The sequence below is a fragment of the Ammospiza nelsoni genome, chromosome 11 (assembly GCF_027579445.1).
Source record: "Ammospiza nelsoni isolate bAmmNel1 chromosome 11, bAmmNel1.pri, whole genome shotgun sequence".
NCBI classification, from domain to species: Eukaryota; Metazoa; Chordata; class Aves; order Passeriformes; family Passerellidae; genus Ammospiza; species Ammospiza nelsoni.
In genome coordinates, this window is record NC_080643.1 from 16,354,181 (window position 1) to 16,378,355 (window position 24,175).

Genomic DNA, 24,175 nt, shown 5'->3' on the forward strand with positions numbered 1-24,175 from the left:
CCAATTTTGATCTAAAGGCTGCTGGTGCCTGTGGTGAGCGCTGCCAGGGCTCGGGGCCGTGGCGCGGGCAGCCCGGGCGGCCGGGCGGGGGTCGGGCCAGCCCCGCTGCTGACCAACACGGCCGGGCTCGGTGCTGCACTGCGGGCCGGCCTCCCGGGAGCCGCTGGGGCCGGCAGGTGCGGCGGGGATGGGATGGAGCCGGCCATGGGGACGGGACGGGTTCGTGAGCGTGTCCCGGGACCGGCGCTCCCTGCCCGCCCTCAGAGGGCACGCGCCTCCCCGCGCCTCGCGCCCGCGCGCGCCTCGTGCGGCCGCACGGGGAGGGGGGGGCGGCGCGAGCCGCGCGTGCGCGCCGGGTCCGCCGGGAGCGTGAGGGGGGGCGCGGCAGCCCCGAGTCCTTCAGGCGGCGGCGGCGGGAGCGGCGGCTCGGGAGGAGGAGGAGAACCAGAACGACGAGGAGGGGGCCCGAGGCCGCCGAGCTCCGCGGGGCCGCCGCGTCGGCAGGGCCGGAGCCCGCGGGGACCGCGCGAGGAGAGGCGCCGGGCCGGCGGCGAGCGGCCGCGGAGGGGAGCGGCGCGGCGGCCGGTACCGCCCGAGCGGGCGGGGGGCGACCTCCCCCCGCCCCCCGGCAGCGGCGAAGCGACCCCTGAGGGCAGCCCCGGCCGGAGCGTGGGGCGGGGGCTGTCGGCGCGGCGCCCCCGCTGAGCGCGGGGGGTGGAGAAGCCGCCCCCGCTCGATGAGCGGCGCCCGCCCGCCCGCCGCGCTCTGCCCGGGGACCGGCGGCCGCGGCCGAGCCATCCGGCAGCATGTGGAGTCCCACCGAGGAGGAGAAATACGGCGTGGGTAGGTGCTGCCGCATCCCTCCCCCGCCCCGCTCGCCCCCTCCTCTCCCCGCCGGACCCCGGGCTGTGCTGTGCGTGTGGGGGGGCGGCCGTTCCCCTCCCCCGGGGCCGGCGGTGCTCACGGCGCTGCCCCTCAGGTGGAGCCGGGATGGGGGCAGCGCTGCCCGCGGGGCTGTGGGGGCTGCCCGGCGCTGCCTCCCCTGCCCTGCCCGCACCGCTGGATGCGCTCTGCGTGCGCTTCGGTTCGCGTTATTTCCCGGAGCGCCGCCGCGGCGACGCCAGAGACGAGCGGAGTTCGGGGGCCCGCGCTGGGGTCGGGATCGCACAAATAATCAGAAAACGAGTTGCTGAGCCCTTAATCTACTTAAGCGCGCGGTTCCCTTTTCCCTGCGTTTCCATCTGCGGAGCGAGGCGATGTGCGGATGGAGTTGGGCAGGGGCCGGCGCTGCCGCGGTGTCTTTAGGGGGCGTCGGTGCTGCACCTGCCCGGCCGCGGGGACGGGGGCGGCCGGGCCGGGGGCTGCGGCGGGCCGGGAGCGGGGCCCGGGGCCTCCGTGCCTGCGGACTGCGCTGCTTTTTCCTTGTTTTGGGAAATCAGATTTTACAGCCGTCTGGCATCGTGGTTGCTTTAATCTGAGGCATCACCGTTGGCGGCTTTGGTTTGTTATTTTAGCGTGTAAATCCCTGATAAAAGCAGAAATGTTACACCTAATGAAGTGGAAGATACAGAATTTCTTTTACTTCGCTCTTGCTCATTTCGATTTAATTTTTTTTAAACTGTTGATTTGTATTATAATAATAAAAGCTACTACTGCTACCCTGATTAGTTACTTAAACGCCTCATTAAATTTATAGTTATCAGTTCTGCATATTGATTTTTAAGTTCCACAGTGTGTAGTGATGATTGATTTCTACAAAATATTTAAAATAGTATCAACAAATTTGCTACATAATCTGTTAACTGGAACTGTTAAAGTGGGATTTTGGCAATTAACTTGTGAGCAATTAGAAGCCTTAATGCCTCTTTGTTAAAACGCTTTCTGTTAATTTAATAATAAAAAAATACTTATTAATTTTTAATCTTGTACAGCAGATATTTTGCTTATTACATCCCACTTGTCTTCATAGTAAAGAGAGATGAAGCAAATCACTTTTGTTTAAAAAAAATAAATTCAAATGCAGCATCAGATGAGAACCTACAAGTGTGGGGTAATAAAAACAAGTGGCAGAAAATACCACCTGGGAGTCGTTGCTTCCAATCCTGTTGCTGTGTCTGTTGGTCACTGGGAGTATATGAAGTTAACAAGCCCTGATCCATCCCAGCTGGATGCACTCAGGAATACCAAGCTGTTGTTTTGCTGGGGATTTTTAATGTAGTTGATGCTGGACTTTTTTTCATACCTCATCTGCTGGACAGCAGCACCTCTGTTACCCTAGGATGAAACTGATTGCTGTAACTGTAATGGATGCTTCAGAAAATAATTATCTGTCTCCCAAATCTTGTTGTTTTCCTTCTGTTTCTGTAGTTGTTTTTCTTTGCCGTGTTGCAGGGTTTGATATTCAGTGTTTGTTTTTATGTTTGGCCCATGTGCTCAAACAAGAGAATCCTTGTTTTACCTTGATCCAAAAAACAGGTGAACTAATTTTTTTATGCAGATATTTGAAAAGAAAAGCTGGGAAATCTCCAGTCAGGTTGTAAACAAGTCTGGAAGAGGTGTGTGGAAGGGAGAGCAGTGAATGAAAACAAGCGTGATTTCAGTGATGTTCCCTGGGCTGGAGAATATTCCTCTAAGGATGGGGGTTTTCCTTTGCAGACAGCACACCTGTAGGCAGGGCTAAGGTAACAGCTGAGTCCTGCAAGTTTTGGTGATCTCTAGGCAAGCTTTTTTTATTCTTGAGTAGCTTTAATTACTGTTCTTGTAATTGAAATTTGTTGATAATCCTCCAGAGAAGGAAAATAGGTGAAAAATGCTGCTTATACCTGGGGTTTAGTTACTACAAGTGAGGAGTGGCATGTCAGTTTTTCAGAAGTAGATCTGTCATTGCTGGCTGGAAGGGTGATTTTTGTGCATTTTGAAGCAAATAGTCTGCAGAAATTGTGGACCTGAGGGTTTGCTGCTGGGAGGTGCACAGGCAAAAAAATAAAAGGAGGGGGGAGGGAAAATAGCAGTGTAAATTATCCTGATTCCACAAGTAATATGTGCAAAAATAATCTTCTTGGCATGAGTCAGTGTTCTGAGCTTACGCCTTTGGGCTTTGGTAGTTTGGGTTTGGTTAGAGCAGTCTCTGTCCAAAAAACCACTGTGGGTTTTCTCTGCTCCTGCTAAGCCATGCCAAGTTTGAAGGTTTGCCTTTGGGTTAAGGCAATGAACTTTCTGTCCCTGTTGGTGGAAGCTGAGTGGGATCAGTTGTCTCTGCGAGTGGAGTACCACAAAGAGGTTTCTGGTGGAACAGGAGGGCACATCTGGGCATCCAGGCCACAGCTGTCCTTGTGTGCCAAGGCAAGGGACAGTGCCACTGAAAGTGCTTCATCCTGGTGCTGCTGTCTGTTGAAAGCAGGCTGTGCTCTGCTGCCTTACCTGTGTCTGTCAGAGTGATCATTCACAGCAATGATCCTTCAGACACCACATTGCCCTCTCAGCACGTGGCTGTGGAGGCTTTGTGTTGTGCACTGCCTTGCAGGGAGCCTCAGAGGCATTCCCTGTGCCTGCTGGGCCCTCAGCAGAAATTCTGTGCAGCCACAGGCCCTTGGCTGCAGGGCAGTGTGACATTTCCTGATGGCAACGTTGGTGCCTTTTGGCCAGCTCTGGGGCTCTCTGTGCCCACCTGCAGTTACAAGGAGTTTTCCACACTTGCAGTTGTGGAACTCCATTGTAATGCCCAGTCCTCTCACAGATCACTGCATGCATCTGCAGCAAAGATATTAAAAGATCGCTCAGGATATTTCTAAATAAATGAAACACTCTCCTAACAACCTTGAAGATCTTCCTTGATTTTATTTCTCAGCTGCTATAGCAACTACCTGGTGGCTGTTGTGAGTAATTCCCCTCTATTTAGAAATACTTATATTCAGTGCCTCTGATCCTAACTCTGCTTTTAAAACTTGAGACTTGCTGAAGCAAAGCAGACAGTTCTTCCACAGGTGCTTGAGGTGGCCAGTGATGAACACAATTAATAAGAATTCTGAGCTGATTGTTGAAGACAAGGCTCTCCAGCCCTCTAGTGTTTTAGCATTTTTAAAGCAGTCTCTCTCTAAGAAAATATTTATTGAAGTGATCTGATTAGTTAGTTTAATCTTAAAAAACAAGTATTAAATATTAATGTATTAAAAGAAAAAGTTAAATAGAACTCTAGTAAACAACATTTGGCTGTAATGTAAGAGCTGATTATTTCATTAGACTGTCAGTTTTTCCTCATTTATTTTTGTGCAAGGAGCACATTTACGTGGCTTTCAGGAAAGTTTTTTTTTTGTTTGCTTGTTGTTTTTTAAAATTTGATTGATGCTGTATCAACAAGCCACTTTGTATGGCTGACCATATTAAATATGTATGTATGAAGTCATGGAGGAGAAGGAGAACCTGCCTGCATCAACAGAATCTGTTCTTAGTTTATTCAGAGAATTAGGGTTAAAATCTGTTGTTTTATTTAAAAATGCTTTTTAAATATTTATTTTCAGTGCTTGCTTGGTAACAATGAAAAATAAACCCGTAAGCACAAATAAATACAACTAAACTTTCCCTTGTTCTTACTAAGAAAGGATGGAACATCACAATGTCCTAGTTATGGTTTTGTACTGCAGCTTTTTGATCAGTATCTTGATTTTCTTTCTTTTTTTCTCCCTTGTCACTAGACCTTGGCTTGCACACTTCCAGTTCATATTTATGCTGGGAAAAACAGGGCTGCAGAACTTAGAAAAGTCTTCCTTCCTTCCTCAGGGCTCTTGGCACAAGACCCTGCCTTAGCTGTTGACACAAGAGGCAGCTGCTGGAGGGGGCTGTGAGTGGCACTGTGGTTGCACTTGTTCACTGGAGTGGTTTGTTACAGGTTTCAAAATGAAAAGTTTCAGAGAGGTAAAGTCCCTCTCCCACATAAGTAAAATGCCCATTGTTTGGATGGGAGGCAATATCCATCCTTGCATCAGGTGCTGGGTTAGGGACATAGGTTGTATTTCATTTTCTCTCCTGGGTCCCTGTGCCAGGGGATGTCATTGTCTGGCAGCAGGAGGGAGGTGACTAAGGATGTTCTTCAGGGACTGTCTTGGAACCAGAGCCAGTCAGGGATGCACTTGGAAACCTTCTGTGCTCTACTGCCTTGGGAAGTGCTGCTGGTACCTGGGGACTTGCTCAGGAAAAGGGGATCATCCAGGGATTGGAGTAATTTCCATTCACTACTTTGCTCCTAAGGGCCTTTTTTGAACCTGTAGGCCTTAAGAATGAGCAATGGAATTTGTCAGTCAGAGATCATAAAGGAAATGTATATGTGTTATTTAACTGGATGGGAATGCATCACACCTTGAAATGTCTCTGGAAAAGAGCAGCTCCCAGGATGCACCTGATGGGATATGATCATGTAGACAGGAGAGGTTACTGAAGTGTCACTAAGTGTGGTGGGCAACTTCAGCTCAGAGTAGGGTAAATCTGGAATTCTGTGGGTGCTGATAGAATTTGGAGATGAAATGTCCTCTTTTGGCCAAGAGATTAATATATTTTAGCTTGTCTGTCCTGGAAAAGGATAAATCAAAGAATTGTGGTTAGACCAGCTCTCATGAAGAGCTGATTTGCAGAACTGGATGAGAATTAACCTGTAAGATATCACTACTTTGAGATTATCTAAATCCCAGTTGTTCACAAATACATTGGCAGTAGAAATTAGCCCAAACTTTCCAAATACAGGAGAAATGAAGTTGAGAAGCTCACAAAGGCAAGAAGTGAGATGTGTATGTTTAACAGTTCATTGCATGGCTTGTATGGGACTGTGGGGTTGATCCTGGAGTAAGAAGTCATAGTAGCAGAGTATGGGTTTAAATTTGGATGATTTTGTGGGTTTTAGAGCAATTTTCTCAATTTCTTTGTTATTGTGCTGTATTAGGTATTCAGTTAAGACCTGCAGGACTTCAGCCACTGGCCACTAGGGTGGGGGCAAAAGCACTTCCTCCCCAGGCTTCCCCCAGCACAGAAAGGATTTTGTTTTTAGAATGATTTTCTAGGGGTGGAAACATTTTGATATTCAGGTTTTCTGTCCTCACTTAACAATACATCCAGTAACAAGAGACATTTGATGGTGTGAGTTGGCAATCTTGGACAACTTTTCCTCCATGTTTAATGGAAATAGAGTTGGGTGGGGAAGAACTTGAAATTGGAATTTCTGTGCATAGTAGTGCAGATTAGAAGCTTCTGACTTGCTGAAAAAAAGGTTAATCAGGTTCTATCAAGTGTTCCTTTTGTGCTTTGGGTTTAAATTCCTTGTTCAAGTGTTCAGAGTCAAATTAGTGAGGAAATGTAAAATAATTTCACTTTTGAACCACTTAAGGGATAGAAAATTGGTGTGTGGGTATGGGGTGATGGTGCAGGTTGTGGTTTGCAGCTGCATGTGGGAATAGAGGGAGGATGACTTCTTATTAGTCCTCTGAAAGCAAATTCCTTAGGGCAGAGTCAATGGAATAGCTCAGCTGGACATGAGTCCCACTACCCTTGCAAAGCCTTTGGTGCAGCAGTTCTGCCCTTAACAAGTCAGACTCCAATGCAGACATCAGGGGAACATGTAAGGACTATTACCAGAATTTGTAATTAGAAAATTCTCTACCACGTATTTGCTGGCATTTCAAAGCCCACAGGAGGGGGATGATTGGGAATGACGAAGTTTTCTGTGTTCATGTGCAGGGACATGTAGATAGACAGGCTTTAATGATTAACACATTAAATTGTTATTTGGAAATGGTTCTCATACAGAGGAGCTGGAACTGCCTGATGGGACCAACAACTGGTGTTACTGGTGGCCATATGTATTCCATAGGTTTGTTCTCTTGAGAAACAGGAGCACTTTTCAGATGTGGCTGTGAAAACACCAAAGAATGGGAAGTCTGTGGAAAATTATTTAGCTCTTGAAGAGACTGATGCAACTTTTCCCTCCTTCTCCAGAGAAATTTTTCTTTAATTTGTGTGGTTCCTAAGTTTGTTGTGTTCCTCTCTCAGCTGTGCTCTGCACTGAGGAAGAGGCCAAAGGAAGCATACCATGGGATCTTGGTCCAAAACCAGCTGTGACTGACAGTGCTCCTTCCACTGATTGTTGTTTTAAAGTTATGAAGCAACCTTAGTCTCACAACATTTCTCACTTTGTTCTGGTTCAAAATCTGTCTGCTCACTGAACCTCAGGGCAAATACAAAATATCTCACTCAAGTGCCTGATGTTAAAATCAAACCTCTGTTCAAGTTTTTCCATGTCAAAATGAACTTTGTGAGGTTTTCTGAGAACCTGAAAGCATCTCTAAAGGTTTTTTGGCCATAATTCCTTCCTCTTAGACATGTTTTATTGTTTGTTCAAACAATATGTCCTTAGTCCAAACTTAGGGAATATATTTGGGAGGCAGGGAGCTGAGGCTTTGAGCAGCCTGAGTGCTTTCCAGTGCAGTTGTGAGGTGATTACTTATTCCAAGGATAAGATTTCCCTCTGTCCCTCTTCAGCTTTTAACTACTTTTTCTTTTCTTGAGTCTTTCTGGATATTAAGCCTTAAGAAAAGCTTATGACAAGTGGTGCCAGCTAACTCTTGGTGATTAAAAGCAGGCCTTTGTGCTTTCAGAGGTAAGCTGCTGTTCTCTGAAACATCCAGACAAACCTTTATTTTTATTTCAGTGCAAGGAAGCTGGGGCACTAAATGCTTTTAGTGTTGGCAGTAGGCAGTTGATGGAGTGGTGAATTATTTTATTTTCTTTCTGTTGAATGTAAGTCCCTGAGCTACCCAAGGTGCCAGAGTGTAGCACAGAGTGCTTTGGCAGGTGCCTCACTGTTCTGGAAACCTCTTGTGGCTGTGTTTCTGAGCAGCAGGGCCCTTCTTCCCTCTCTAAATGTTTATGAACAAGATGTTTATGGGTACCTGCACTTTTAGTCTTCTGAACCTCATAAAGGAACCCTTGAGTTCATGTCAGAGAAACCCAGAACTGTTAAGTAGAAGAAAGTTGCAAGCAATCTGTGACTGTCTGGGTGACAGTGCACATGGTCCTTTGCCTTGCTGGGGTGGGTGCTGGGTGGGCTGCCCAAACTGGTGGTGAAGGGAGCAGAGAGCCTTTGATAGGAGGATATCTGTCAGTGCTGGATACTCCCTGTGGGGAGCAGTGGCTGTTTCCAGTAACTGACTCTGGATGTGGGGGGATAGGAGGAGATGTTTCTGTTTCTCCCACCTCCTCCCTTGTGCAGAAGAATGCCTGTGGCTGTGTCTGCAGAGAGCTGCCCACTTCACCTGGGCACTGCTTTGTGTATGTGGGGCTGTGTTACATGGACAGAGAGTGCAGGCTCAGGTGAGAAAGTTTCAGCCAGAGTGGGACAAGGAATCCAAAAATATATGAATTACTGGAAAAAAGGGTTATTGAAAACTCTGGTTGGAACTTTGGTGCATCTTTGTGTTTGGTTTCTCTCTAAATGCTCATGATCTGAATGACCGGAGACCTGAATTTTGATAAACCAAAGATACAACAGTGTAGTTCTGCTGCACCTGTTAGAGCTGGATCAATATTTTTGTGAAATAGTCTTGCCTTCTGACATCTGCTGTTGCTGTCCAGAATGGAGCTGGACACTGCCTGTGGGCCTGGGGTGTGAGGGATGAGGGGAATCCTTTCCATGCTTGTTTAAAGGTGATGCTGTGAGGCCTTTCCTCCAGCAGGGATTGTTAGAGTGGGAGGAGCTGTCCTGGGACCTGGAAAGGTCCTGGCCCTGCTGTGTGTGCACAGCATCCACCGGGAGCCTGCCTGCTGGGGAAGTGCATGGTGATATCATCCCATCCATCCGTCCATCCATCCATCCATCCATCCATCCATCCATCCATCCATCCATCCATCCATCCATCCATCCTCCTGCCTGCTGCTCCAGCTCAGCCCTTCCCAGTGCACTGATCTGAAAGGAGGGACCACTTGTTTTTCTTTTTAACAGATAAGTGTTTGGTAATCTCTGTGATCCCAGTTTATGGAATCCCAGGGGTTTCTGCCAAGGAAGATTGTGTTTCAAGCACTGGTCTGGCAGAAACAGCTTCTCTTTGGACTCTGGGGCAGAGGAAGTAGAAAATAGGCTTCTCTCTCTTTCTTCATCACAGCAAGGCCCCAAACTGCAACTACTGATCTTGTTGGGTTTGTTTGGTTTGGTTTTGCCTTTTTCTCCCCCACTTCTGGAGTGACTGTATTTCTGGCAGAAGACCATATTCTCCTTTTAACAGGGGAAAAATAGTTTATGAAATAAAAACAAATAATAACAACAACAACAACAACCACCTGTGTGGAGGACACAAAAAGAGAAAAGGAGGCTTTCCCCAACATCTCAGATGATGTTGGTAGCATTAAATAATGTATGTTTGCTGCAGTAAGGATTGGAAGAATTAAAAATTGTGGAAAAAAAAGCATTTACAATTTTGTCAGTCAAATGCTTTTTTCCTTTTTTTTGTATTTTAGTTGCAAACCAAAAAAGTCAAAGTTCTTATGGGTGGATTGACAGGTTTCATAGATGTCTTCAGCAGAGTTGTTGTGTAGCAGCCAGTACAGGCTGACTCTCTAAATAGAGTTTTCAGCTAAAATGCAGGAGCTGTATGCTGTTAAATATACTTTTATAAATCTGCCCTATCCTTCCCCTCCTGCTGCTCATTGAAAATGTGCAAACTGACCATAAATGCCCAGGTAGCTTTAATGTGTTAAGAACTTATTGAACAGATAGGAGATGTGAAAGTCTCAGGCTGTAGCCTGTGCAGAATGGGACAGGCTGGAAGGTGCTGTGGGGTGATCCCTGAGGCTTTGCTGTGTGAACATGAGCCGGTGGTGTTCCCTGTCCCTGGCTGTGTTCCTGGGCACCAGCATGGTGTGGAAATGCTCTCTTCCTCCTTTAGTTGCTCCTGGGCTGCACCTCACAGTATGAGGGGTGGGGTGAGGAGGGGGGAACACGGGGAGAGAGGAGGGTCTGTGAGATCCAGGCTGGTACAAGCTGGGAATGGAGCATAGGAAAGGGTTGGCTCATGGAGAGCAGCTGTCTGGGGAGCTGCAGACACTTCTCAGAGCTGCAGGGTGAAAGGAGGAGCCTGGGGGTGAATTCCAGTCGGGGACAGTGATTCCCACAGTGCATGTGGGAAAGCCCTGGAGCAGGGTGCCTGGAGAGGTGCTGCAATCTCCACCCTCCAGGAGAGACAAAACTTGATTGGTTTCTTACCTTGTTTCTGGTGTTGAACACTGAGGTGTTCAACAGGCTCACATTTCAGCCTGTGGAACGCAGCAGTGCAGAGCAGCTCCTCCCCTCTCTGGGCAGAGCCTGCCCAATTCTCTTTGCCAGCTGGGTTTGGAAAGAGGGAGAAGGTTTCAGAAACTGAAACAGCCTTTGCTCTCTTTAAAAGGGAGAAAAAGCCTGCTGCATTCACTTTCTGCATAGAGGGAATGATGTATGGGTGAATGAACTGAGGGAAGAGAGTGACAGGAAGAGGATGAAGTACCAGGATAGATCCTTGCAAAGCTGGGAGCTCAAGACCAGTCCCTTAGCACAGCTAAAGCAGTGGACAACACTGTGGGTTTTGGTCCCTTCCTTCTCTCCCACCTCCTGCCACCAGGATGTGCAAAACTATTTTAAACAGCTCATGATTTTTCAGCCCAATCTCTATTTTTATCTTGGAGGGCAGGGGAAGGATGCTTGCAATCCTTTGCTACTGAATGATCACCTTTCTTCTCAGGCATCTGTTTCTTTTTTTGCAGGAATATTGTCCTGGTGCTGCTATGACTCAGTAGAGAGAGGCGGTGTTGCTAGGCAGCGGGTGAGCACTCTGCAGATGCCATGTGATGGCAGTAAGCTGCCTTGGAATAATCCATTGGTGGCAGTATTCCTGGCTGGGGTTCTGTGCTGCACAAAGAAAGAAGCATCTCTGACAGGAGCAGATGCTGCCTAGCAACTGCCACTGCTCCCCGAGCAGCCTGAAATACCTTCACTTAATTGTGCTGTAATTTGGGCAGTGCACAGCACCCAAAGTGTGATGCCTGGCTTTCAGTTCTCAGGTATATTCTTCTTCATCGAGATCTGGCATAAAAGTTCATAAAGACCATTAATAAGGTCAAAAAATTTTAGCCCTCTTCTAAATCATGTCTTTTGTTTAATCTGTACTCTTCAATTGTAATGTTTGGATGGCTTTTAATCAGCTTTTGATAATCTTTTTTGTGTGTGTGTATTACATTAGTGCCTGGCAATTCCAATCGGATTAGAGCCCTGTTCTGTGTCATGTGTACCAGTGCACTCTGCAAGAAATGCTCCTTCTGCAAAAACTTCATGTTTCATTTGGGTTTTTAACGTGTAATTGGTTATATCCTCTCTTCCATATCTAAATTATTCATTTTGTCATCTTGCTTAAACACAGGACTGTTTTAGAAGTGCTGTTCCCTGTATTCTTTGTGGATGTACTTACTGAATAAGGCCTGCACTTGCAAATAAATCTGCAAGTCTCAGATTCATTTCTGGCAAATAATTAAAACCCTCACCCACAATTGATAATTTAAATACTTGGAAGGTGTATTGTGAGGGTGAAAACATTATAGCAGGTATTTGTAGAATAAAATGGAAATGTTTTTCTTTTCATTTCCTCATGGTTCTGCTCCCTTGTCAAATATTATCAGACTCTAACTGTGCAATCTATGAAGCTGCCAGGTTTAATCAAGCAGTTCCACAAAGGAAAAAAATTAATCATATTGGCCTTTAATTTTGTTATAAAAATGTGAAAGGTTTTTTTTTTTAATCACAAACTACATCTTGTTATTTTAAATTATTAAACCCACAATTTTCTTGTTCAAGAACTTCTTTTTGTTGGGAAAAGGTTTGTGGTTCTGAGAGAGGCTCAGACTGGAAGGTGTGGGGAGGTTTGGGAAGTATTAATTCAGTGCTGCCGTAGGCGTGGTTGTGCAACACAGTTGCCTCACAGAAAGGTAAAGCTGAATCTGCCTCTCCCTTGTCCTCTGTGGGATAATTTGTGTCAGTGCTGGTTTTCCTGCCCAGTCATCCTGGCCTGGCCTGGAGACTGTTCCCTCTGCCAGCCCTAAATGCAAAAAATCCACATCTGCTCGTCTTGGAAAATGCATTATTAAGCAAAGGTAGCTTAGAAAATTCTCAAAACACAAATATCATGGAGTGGAAGAATAAAAATTGTTCTCTCACTTGTTTAATACAATTCCTGGGAGTGTTGGTGCACAGGAGCCAAACAAGTGAACCCCCATTTCTGTGATGGAAGAGTGATGTGGAGTTCTGGGCTCATGGGGCTGTTAACAGTGGGTGTGGTTCCACAACATTTGTGTGGCTCCATAGAAGAAAATTTATAGAAAATGCTACTAAATACATATATAAAATTAGTACAAATAAAAACCTTCTTTTAGGAAGGCCCAGTCCACAGATGTCTCAAGTTGGAGGAAGCCAAATCCTTGCCCTGTTCTAATACCCTTCATTCCCCTCCTTTTAGCTTCTGTTAGGGAAAAGTTATTGGATTTAGAGCCATCTTTGGGCTCACCTGGTGACTCTTGGTTTACATGGAGCCTTTATCATCACCTGGGCGTTATAGGGAAGAAAATAAAGTTTATCTTGTTCAGCTCTTAAACCTAGCATATATTGTGCCATACTAGACACTTTTAATAGCTGGATTAATTGGAAAAATTATTTCAGGGAAAGAGACATGCTCATCATAGTTTATCAGTTTGGAGTAATTCCATTATTTTCTTAAATATAAAATATTAGCTCATATGATAATGATCTAGTATTTAATTCAATCTTTAATACTAGCCAATCTAAATCAATCTTAAGCTCAGGGACCGACTCGTGTTCGGTGTTAACTGGTGACAATGAGTAGCAGTTGAATACAAAATGCTGTATAAGGACTGTGAAATTTCAGTTTGTGTTTACCCTAAGTAAACACATACTCCACATTCTTAGCTGGTGTGCTAGAGGTGTGAGTTTAAAACATGCTCATGTGTTATAAAGCATAAATTACACCGGCACAGAGCACAGTTCAGTGTCTGCTCAGTGTGATTCTACCTTGGCAGGGTATTTTGGGTATGGAGCAATACAGCTGCAGCTGTGCCTCTCCCATGTGTTCTGCCATTCCTCCTGCAATGGGTTTAGTTGAAGATCTGCTGAGGGATGGTCAGTGCATAATCTGAATAACTGCAAGCTGAGTGCAGTACACTCAGTCATTTTTTATAAAAATTAAATTACATACTTTAACCTGAACCACTTGTTCTGCAAGTGTCAACTAAAAATATTACAAGCTACCAGAATTTTAATAAGGCAGATAATAATATTACAATGAGTTGAGAACTGGAAAAACCTGTCATGAAGTCCAAGAAGATCTATCTTTTGTAAATGGAGATGTGTTGAAAATTCAAGAAATTACAATTCCCCCCCATATTAACCCATAGAGTTCATTAAATCATGGCCTTACCAACATCTTATGATAAAGAAAAATCCAAATGTGATTTAGCATATTGGATCTGTTCCAGTAGCAATGATTTCTATTGTGAATGTGAAAATCTAGGAAATAAAAAATAATTTTTAAAAGCCCAATTTAATGATTTGGAGACACATAGTCTAGATTTGGAGAAGGAAAAAGAAACAATTAAACATGGAAAGCTCTTGAACTGATTTCGTTTCTCAGCCCTTACTTAAATAAGTCCTTCTTATTTTCACTGTTACATCTTGGACAGTAGGGAGGGAAAGGGTTCTGTTCCTTTATGAAAATAAACAAATTACTCATGAGCTGAACTGATATTATGTAGTGTAAATAGAACATTATGCAAGATCAAAATATTTTTGTAGTCTTCAGTGAAATGTGTAGAAATAGGTTAAAAAAATAAGAAAGTACATGAGAAGGCATATTGCCCTGTCAGTTCATTGCATAACTTTGTGCAAATGCTAAGAAAAAAAATCATGTTTTAAGGGGATGAGCAGCTGGATGTGTTGGGCTGGGTGCTTCTCTGGCATTTCTCTGTGGTTGCCCTGGGTTTTCCCACTGTCGGTGTGACAAATGTGACATATTTCTATTACTCTGCTTGTCAGGGCATTGGCATCCATTGGGAAGAGAAATGGTCAGTGGCAGCATTGCAGCCCAGGTGAGACTGGGCGGGCGGGCTGGGACACGGGAACCTGAACGGGAAAGGATTTTAACAGCAAGGTACATTTTCAATTTTATCACCGCAAAAATGAAACCACTTCTGTGGCTGGCAGCAGAAAGCAACAATGACACAGGTGAAACCTGATTCAGCATTTCTGTGTGAGTTGTGCTCTCGTCTTTGCCATGCTGGAGTTCGGATGGGTCCCAAAGCAGTCGCTGGCCCAGGACAGCAGAAGCTCAGGCGGTGCCTGCTCGACAGTGCCCGCCCTGCAGCCCCGTCCCAGCCCCGAGCCTGCCCCGGCCGTGGGGGTGGAGCTTTCCCCGGGCTCCGCTGCTTCCTGGGACGGGGCAGAGCGTGGGGCACATCCATGGGTTTGTCCTGTTGGCTTTGGAGCTCCAGTGATTATTTCATTTCTGTCACCCACGGTATCTCATTAGGACTTCCACCGTTTGTGCACTGTGTGGAAAAGTACTTTAATTAAGTTCTGAACTCTGTTGCTTCATTTGGCACTGCTCTGCTTTCTGAACTGGAAGAGGTGGATAGCAACAGTTCCCTGTGCACCTTCTGTCAGTTCTCCCCTCTCCACCCTTTCAGCCTTCCTGGTACAGAAGTCCCATCGTGGTTAACAATCAATCACATAAAAGTCTTCATTCAGTCCTTGCTATGTTCTCTCTCACTTCTTTCTACCTGTTCTTATGCCGTTCAGTCCTTTTTGGCAAAGGGGAAAATGGCTCATGGGGTTCATTAGGAATTTTATGCAGTACTGTGGGTAATAGTGCCTTCTCTTTTTCCCCAAGACATGTGATGTGGGGTGGTCTCTGACAGTGGCTGAGCACTGAGTTTTATGATAAAACCTCTGACACTCCAGGGTTCCACTCAGTGTGGCACTAGCAAGGGAGGGGATGATGATTTTGTGTGTGAGGTGAGGATTGGTCATCCCTCATGGAATGCCATGCAGGTGAACTGAACATGGCTCATCTGCCAGTCCTACTTGTGGAGCTTGGGTCAACCTATAGCTCTTTATTACTCTGAATAGCCTCAGTGCCTTATAAACTTTGTGGCTTCTCTAAACAATGAGATTTTTTTTATTATTTAGGAATACTTGAAACAGGAAGGATTCCAACAGAGATCCCTTCAGAGCTTGCTGCTCAATCTGTCCTCACTAAGGGAAATGGCTCTTTTATTTCACATCAGTTTGCTGATTATTTATCTGTGCAAACACCTGCCCACTTTATCACAGCCAAGTGCAGTTTCTCCAAGAGCTATTGAAAGGGGCTGTTTGAGAACATAGTTTGTAAAACCTCCTGAATTGTATCAATGGGATCATCTTTGTTCACATAGCAAGGAGCTGCTTTAGGTGGAGCACAGGAGGAGTCAGAGGTGTGCAAGGATGCATTGGCTTAACAGGTCCCGTTTGACTTCTGATGCAGTTTCTCTTCTGCTGGAGACTTGCAGTGCAGCTGTTTATATTACACTGTGTCAGGGCATATCCATGGGCAAGAAAAATCTGTCATCTCTTGGACCCTTGACTTTTGAAACCATCATTGCAATGCCATCTGTTCTTATATGTTGTACCCCACAATCCCTTCATGTGTTCTGGTGCAGCATGAGGGTCACTGCCTGTGTGAGCTGGGTTGTGCCTTTCTTACTGATAAATTGCAGAGGTGAAGAGGGAAGGATTTCCTTTGCTGTGGTCCAGTTTAAGTCCCACAGATAAGGGACTTCAGTCCTGGAGATAATTCCTGGATCACATGGCATGTGGTGCTTTTTCAAAGCTTTCCTCTTTAGTCAATGTTGGCTCTAACTGCTGACTGAAATGACTTGGTGAGGGGAACTGTGACCTCCTTATAGAGCTGAATGATGGCAAGGGGCTTCAGATCTGAAAATGGATATTAAATATTTCAGCAGTGTGTCCTGGAGTCCAAGGGATCAGTCACATCTGTAAACTGGTGGGTGAAGGCTTTGCTTTGTGCCTGTTTGGATGATGTGTTACTTGTGTGTTCTGGTGCCCGGGGACATGGATCTTGTAAGAAATGATGGGAACTTATGGATGGATGGACAGTTTGTAGGTGATCATGTTGGGTAAAGAATTTCTCTTTACATGGAAAGAAAAGAAATCAGTTGTCAGAGTGCTCTCTGTAAATGGTTTTCTTCAGAGTAGTTGAATTACTCTGTATTTCTTATTTATATTTGTGATTGTATTTTTCAAATAATGCTGCTAAGAAGAACTGTGTACCTAAAAGGGACTCTATAAATAAGGTTGTCTTACATAATGCATTTTTAGCTTAACAAATGAGTAACATCCATAACTTTTTGGAAAGTAACTGTTGGAATAATAAATCAGACTATAAAAGAGCCTTAAATTTCTGTGATTCAGCCATAGTCCACGAGTTGTTTTCACCATTCTTTTTTATTTCAGAAATGTTAAAGTTTGTTCTTGCTACACAGTGTAGCAAGACATTTTGGACTATTGGGTCAGTTTACTTGGATTCTTTAATTTTTCCTGACTTCGATTCAGTGTGGCTGGAAAATAATTTACTCTTGAGATTTGTCTTGCACTGTTCTGATAATACCTATATTGCTATTCACCAATCCTATGGACTGATTATAAAAATTGTCAAACAGAAGAGACTAACATAATTTATTGATGATTACAAAAGGAATTAGATTCAATACTGTTGTATTGAGAATGAAGGGGGAGTGTTTTGTATGAGAATTAAGTTTCTAATTGAGTATGATCACAACAATTGTATCTAGAGCTGATGGAATCAGTTGATTTCTGTTTTGTAATTTTTGCTTATTTAGTCTTTTTTTGAGTGAAGTAGACCTAAGAAAAGAGCTTTGTTTATCTTATGAACAGAATGCTCTGAATTCTGAAGAGCCAATCACGTATTGTACAGTCCTTCTATCAGATGTTCTTTGTGTGACCAGTAGAATCCTATTAAAAATGGACAGTATGTATCTGTAAACTAACACATCTGTTAGTGTCACTTTCTGTAAGACTAAATAGATTCAAGTCACCATTCCTGACCATGTTTTGAAAAATTGTTCTGTCAGCAATTGAAAAAACCCCAGTACTGTCTTTTCCTGGTACCTTTCCTTTAGCTTTTATTCCAAACCCACCTGTAGTATTATATAATAGGCAGATATTTGATAGCCGAAGAACTGGTGATTTCTGTCCCAGCTGCTTCCTTGATTCAGTAGCTTTAATATAGTAAATAATTGTCATAAGAATTCAGCTGCTGTTTGTCAATTCAGAGCACCTAATGCAATGTTAGCATGCAATAATGTTTTCAGAGTTACTGTTTCTTGTTGGGCTTGGCTGGGTAAGAGCAGTTGAGTTGTTTTTCCTCCATGATTTAACTTTTCTATTGTCTACAACCAGTAACACCCACCAGTCCCATGAATGGTGTCTCTGTCATGAGATCCATGGCATGTTCAGAACAGATGAAAATGGTCTGGAAACTGGCTTTTAATATTATCATGCCTGTATTAATTCTTAAAATTATTAATGTATCTAAAATGACTCTCATAAATGAATATCTTATTACTGTATTAACACTTCTCCATTTTATTTTCTGATGTTTTCAAAGGTAACTTTTTACTCAAGCTGTTTGAAATTCCCCTTTTTGAGACATACATGATTTTTTTTAGTGGTTTTGTTGGTTTGAACTAAAAAAAAAATCACATTTTAATACAGGACTTTGTGGTATTTTGCAAATCAACTTGTATGTTCCTAATTCGGTAAAATTGCAAATTAGAAGAAAGAAAACATTTTCTGTATTTAAAGGATCCAGCTTTGTAAAATACTGAAGAGGCAAAAAAAAAGAAGGAAAAGCCATTGGAGGTTGGATAATGTCCTGCCAGTTCATCATTTCAGTTGTCAGTGTTCCTGCTCTTTGGGAGAGGCTTTCAGTAGTTTTTCTTTGGTTGAAATCCATATTTATGATTTCTTCATGGGTGAAGAATGGATGCAGAATGCTGATGAGCTGAGTTTTTGTTGGATTATGCTGTCTGCATTATTCCAGTCTGGAGCCAGTTGTTGTGTTTCTCCTGCCTCTGATGTAAACAAGAATTTAAAGCCTCATTTAACCGACGGTGACTTCTGCTGGGCCATAAGAGCTGAGAGAGCAGTTTAGGCTTCTTGATGAAATTCTGAGTTCTTAACTCTTGGGATTAAATCCTGCATTGAGTCTCACTGGGGAAATGCAAGCATTTGGTGCCATTTGGTTCCCTTCAGATCTTTTTTTCACTCTTTCTTGTGTTGGCCTCATGTGGGTGTTTGCCTGATGGGTGTAGTTAGTTCTTCCTTTCCCTTGCCCATTATGAAGTGTGTGCAAAGGGTTAAAATGCAGTTTCGTTTTGGTGGAAGTTTTGTCTCTGCATTTCTCATTATTTCTTAGAAATCCAAGGTTCAAGAGCCCAACCTCATGGTACATGGTGGAGTCCTGGGTTCCATGATGTTCTTCAGCTTCATGTGCAGTCAGAAGGGACTCGTGGCATGGGAGTATCTTTAGGGAGGAGCTGGATTCAGCTGCTTGGAGCATGGTGCTGGGAACTCCAGGGCCATGGGTTTGATCCCTCTGTGGGCCATTCACTTGAGTTGGACTCACTGATCCTGGTGGGTCCCTTCCAACTCAGAATATTCTGTGCCATGTACAAATGTGCCTCCATCACATGGGAGCACCTTGACCGAGGCTGGAGTGTTTGCATTCCGAGGGGAGTGAATGTCCACCTTAACTGGAGAAGGGGATGGTGCCCACTGGGGGTCACTGTTTCTGCTCGTGGAATTCCACTCGGAGCCGGGCTGTGGACGTGACAGGGGAGCTCTCCTGGGTGTGTTTACCTGGAGCAAGGTACTGGAGTGCTGCATTCAGTCTGTGCCTGGGGCAGTTGTTAATGCTGGGCCTGGGGGCAGGTAGGACCTTACCTGCAACTCACCCTTGTTTGAGGGAACTGCCCATGTCCATGTCCCTCTTGTGTTTTGATAAATATAGCTGAAGAATATATCATTATATACTGTGAATATTTAAAACTTCTTTTAAAAAACAAGTTTAATTTAGTGATTTTATTTATTGTATTAATATTTTCCGAAACATTTAGATAGGTTCTTATTTTCCCTGGTTAATGAAAATTAAGGATACCTGAAAAAATAAGATGATTTATCATGTTAGATAGTGCTTGTGAAAAGAACAGATTCTTATGGATTCTTTTGTATGTCTGCTTAAATATAATATATAGTATTATAGGACTTTTGCAGTCTATTAGATGCACAGATTATATTTGAAATAGTTTCAGCTTGGAGAAAAGTAATTGCTGGAGTTGATTTCCTATTTTAATCTCTGCAGTTTGGGCAGCCTTGTTTTCCATTGATGGGTTGTGGAGTAGAGTAAGAATTGTGAGACAAGGAAATCTTTGTATGCAATATGAATCAGAGGTTGCTGATTAAAGTGATTACAAGCCTTGCTTAATTTAAAGTTTTTTTTTAAAAGCTCAGCTTTTATGGTGTTGTTGATCTTAATTTCCGATAAGGGCTGGAATAAACACACCTGATCAGGAAAAGTTGGCTGACAGGTTTTCTGGGCAGCTATGTAAGAGCTATTTTTATGCAGGGAGTGAGCTAAAGGGCTATGCTTAGAAGAAAATTCACACAAAGATCCAAGCCTCATATGTCTCTCTCTCTTTTTCCCCACCCTCCAGTGATATGCAGCTTCCGAGGAACTGTTCCGCAGGGCTTGGTCCTGGAACTAGGTGAAACTGTCCAGATCCTGGAAAAATGTGAAGGTAAGTGTGATGGCCAGGAAGGAACCCCGTTTTCCATGTGACAATATACCAATATCTTAATCTAGCAGATTTTAATAAGTTCTTTGGAAAGCATGATGCATCAAATCAAAGCACTTGAATAAAACCTACTCTGACCCACTTTCCGTAGGAAAGGCTGAGTGCTCTTGGCACTAATCCAGTCTGATAGGGGGTCAGTGTGTTTGAAGTTAACCATCTGTCCAGAAAATCTTGAACCCTGACCTGATTGTTGTATTGTAACTAGGTCTTACACTGAATTTTCATCATGTAAAGTACAGAATCAGTATCTTTTTTTTACTGTATTTTCTCAGTGTTACTGTTATGCATTTCTATTAAGTGTATCAGTTTAATTACTTAAAAACATCTGAGCAGGTGGAAAATATTAGTTATTAAATAGATTTGCAATATCAGAAAAAATGTAAAAAATATGGGTTTAGGGGGATTTTTCGGAATTTATTTTTGATGTGTATTTTTGTACTTAAAGCAAAATGCCATTGTAAATTTTATAGTTCTTATGTGGCTGAAGATGTCTGTGTGTGAATAAATCGAATGTCCTAATGCTCTGCTTTATTCACAATGAAGAATGTGATTGAAGTTCTATGTAAAAGGAAAATTATTCTTATCCTAACGTTCAAGCAAGTGTTGTAAAACGTGTCTGGTGAAAAATAGGTTGACAAGACACAGTAACAGTACATGTTTCACTGTAGTCTGAGGTGGAATAATGTAACCTTATTCCTGAAGTGCTGAACAAATTCAAAACCCAGATCCACAAATTTGAATTCCAAATTAACATTCCACAAAGTTGTAGAGGTGGGGTTTTGTTTGTTCAGTTTAAAGTAATTTTTCATCTCCAGTGTTAATCTTGCTCCCCAGACCTTCTGCAAGCTCTGCTTTGCCTCTCATGCCTGGAACTGTCTTTTGCTCTTGATGCTTTTTCTTGTACTCAGGTGTTTGTTTTCCCACTGACTTAACTCATCACAAGAAGTCACCTTCTCTATGCTAATTTTTCTAGTAACGTACGTTTACGTTTGTAAAAATTCTCTTGAATGAGAGCTTTGCAGTGCAGTGGAGAAAATTGCCCACAAAGAAGCTTGCTGTAAACAATCCCATGCTTTTTTATAAACCACAAATGCTTTGGTGGGCTAAGCTGTGCTCACACACCGAGGGCAGATTGTAATTATTCTACCAGGTCTTGTAAATTAGAACGTGGTGCAAGCTCAGGAAAAAAGTATCCCTTTGCTTAGGATGGGATAAATCTAAGGGAATTAAACACTGTATGACTGAAGCAGTCATGGTATTTTCCAACCATTTCTGGGAAAATTTTAAAACTGGAAAATAAAAGCATGATCTCCAAGGAGCAGGTTTTTTATGGAAAAGCAAGTGGATAATCCAACTTGTCTTTACAGTGTTAAAATAATTAGGCTTTGAATATTTCCTTTGCTGGTAGTTTTGAGAATGATTCCTTAAAAACAATTCATGCCAGTCTTCAAATTGCTGAGAAAGGAGGTCTCAGACAGGGTTTTCCTGGATGGAAGATGGTTTGTACAGAATTTTTTTGGTTTTGCATTTGAAGCCCTCCGTCCTGTCATTTTGGTTGAGGTGCCTTTACCATGGACTTTGTGTATAAAAAGATTGATTAATTTTGATAATAACATCTGGAACTCCACACTATGAAACTCATCTGAATATTCAGATGGTCTGTGCTGCAGCTCTTGCATGTGTGAATTATGCAAAAAAGCACACTAAATGTGCAAAGCAGACTCTTAAAAGAGGAAAAAAAAGCAGTTGCTTTTTAAGCATTCTTGTCAAAGTGGTTGTTTAACAGGGTCCTCTACTTCTGCAGTCTTTGCTGGGGATTCTTTTGTGTAGACAGACTGGATAAAATAATGTTAACCCACACAAAATAAGGGTCACTGCTGTGAGAGTCACAGGAGATCCATTGCTATTTCAGCTTCACTTCTTGAATAGTTTATGCATAATTGTCTGCAGCAGGGATTTTTCTGTCTGGGTTGGAAAGATTCACATGCACAAAAACTTTTAGTGATGTGAGCTATGATTTCAGAGACTCAACGGAGAATTCAAGGCTGACAAAGATTCAAAGAGTAGCTGTACTTGTGAATGTGCTTATTTTTAATCATAATAACTTACTGAATAACTGTATTTGTATGATAAAAGAGCAAGTGCTCTTCTGTAGTGATTGGTGTAAGAAGCAATCCCTGCTTTTAGAGCAATTGAATGAAAGAGGAGGGAATTTCCTATTTCAAGATTCTGGGTACCACTGCAGTCAAGTTTTATACATATTTGCAGTAAAGAAACAAATGTAGGTGCATACACACACACCCACATACATGTATTTATCTCTAAAGTTAATAAATATAAATGTAACTACCAACTGATAGCATGTTAAAAAGTATTGTGGTTGTCTATGCATTTTTAAAATGAAATAGAGTTGATGTTTTTAGTTTGGATCTTGTTTACATGCTTGAAATTGGAACTTTTGGATTTCCCCAAATTTGTGTGCCTGCTCCTCTGTGCGCCTTCATACCAAACCACAGATATGTAAATCACTGGATTTTACCCCTTCCTAAGTCTGACAAAGGCCTCCCACTGCCCACTGTTCCAGTAAATAATCCCCATGGACCTGGTACCTGCCTCTCCTCTGCAGCTGCCGAAGGCTCCACCTGTGTTTGCATCAAACACACACCAGCTGTAAGGCACAAGCTGCTACCAGGGAGGTTTTGTAGTTACTGCTTTCACAAAGGACCCTCAGATCCTCCACTGGTCTTACTCAAAGGTTAGAAATGTTCATCAAGACACCTCTTGGACCTGTGCTTGTCATTCACAGCTTTCCCCCTCTCTGAGCCCTTCTGCTGTGATCTTGGCACTGAGGGAGAACTGAAACACCAAGTGGAGTTCTCTGCTCTGCCTGCCGTGCCTGGAGGAGCTGGAGGGGCATTAGTGTGGCACTGGAAATGCTGAAAGATGGAGTTTTCTTTTGTCAAGTGGCAAAGTATGAGCACACTCCTTGTTTGAAATACTCATTTGCACTGTGCATTCTGAAGAACTCTGTGTCTTTCAAGTCACATGGCCATTGCCCTGCCACAGGCAGTGGCTGTCAGGAACTAGAGGCATTCAGACTAAATTTAAAATGTCTGTTTTGTCCATTTGTTTTTATTGCTAGAGGGCAATTTTCTTTAGATTAAAAATGCTATAACTTCAGTAACTGTAATTATTACCTTGAGAATTTTGTATATTCACTGAAGAATGGAAACACCAGCTGATGCCTGAAGCACCAGTTAAAAGAATATTATCTTACCCATGCAAATTCTGCTAGCCATACAAATATCTACATGGTTTTCATGTGTGTACTTTATTAATTGTATTTTTTAACCATGCAGAAAATATATTTAAAGTTATTCCAGCAGCGATGGCATGGTCAAAATAAGTGTTTCTGGTATTTGGAACACTTAAGCAGCAGATATAACTTGCAATTAGGGTTTAAAAAAAATCCTTGATGAATTCATTGTGCTTGAGAAGTGATGCCTTTGCCATGCTTCCATAGAGATGAGGGAGGAGTCCCACTCCAGGCTGTCAGTGCTGTGGGAGCCCTGCAGGTTCTCACCTATGAGCTCACCTAGGACTGCCTGGGCCAAAGTGACTCCTTCCCAGTCATTTGCGTGTGGCCTGAGGAAGATGTCTCCAGTGAGAGATCCATTTTCCTGTTGGTTTTTCCCCTCCTTTTCATTCTTTTTTCCCTCTTTGCATTTTGTGGGATGTGCCCATGGAAGTGAAGCCTCTGCTGGCTCTCACCTCTGCTGCAGCAGATCTTGCCCAGTTATTGAAAGTTTCCTTTCAGAGCCCAGGAGCACCTCCTGACAGCCACAGTAAAACACATCCCATCTCTCTTTGTTCTGGCACAGTACTAGTGCAGCCCTGGCAGCGTTCTCAGCCTGTTCTGTGGCTCTGCTGGCCCCAGGCTGCCCCTGACGTGCTGCAGGCTGGGCCAGGGATTCAGCGGCTGCTGCTCCTGCCTGGCGTGTGCAGAGCAGCCAGCTCGGGACAGAGTGCTCTGGGATTTGGGAAGCTTTGGCTGAGCACTGCTCCTGTCCCTCTCCTGGGCCACTTTGGGTGCCTTCAGCTCTGCTAGCAGTGCACATGCAGATAACAAGGTAAAAGCAATTGTTTATTGGCTTGTATAGCAAAAGACAGCTTTGCT

General features: G+C 43.6%; 1 protein-coding gene across 3 annotated transcripts in view; it reads left to right on the forward strand.

The window, feature by feature from the left end:
- Nucleotides 1–596: 596 nt before the first annotated feature.
- DOCK3 (dedicator of cytokinesis 3) overlaps nt 597–24,175 on the forward strand; it is a 185,547-nt gene continuing 161,968 nt past the window's right edge. For all 3 annotated transcript variants that reach the window (XM_059479976.1, XM_059479977.1, XM_059479978.1), the window contains exons 1-2: nt 597–843; nt 19,858–19,941. In XM_059479976.1, coding sequence (XP_059335959.1) covers nt 807–843; nt 19,858–19,941 — 121 coding nt within the window. In that variant the 5' untranslated portion in view covers nt 597–806. The remainder of the gene's footprint in view (nt 844–19,857; nt 19,942–24,175) is intronic.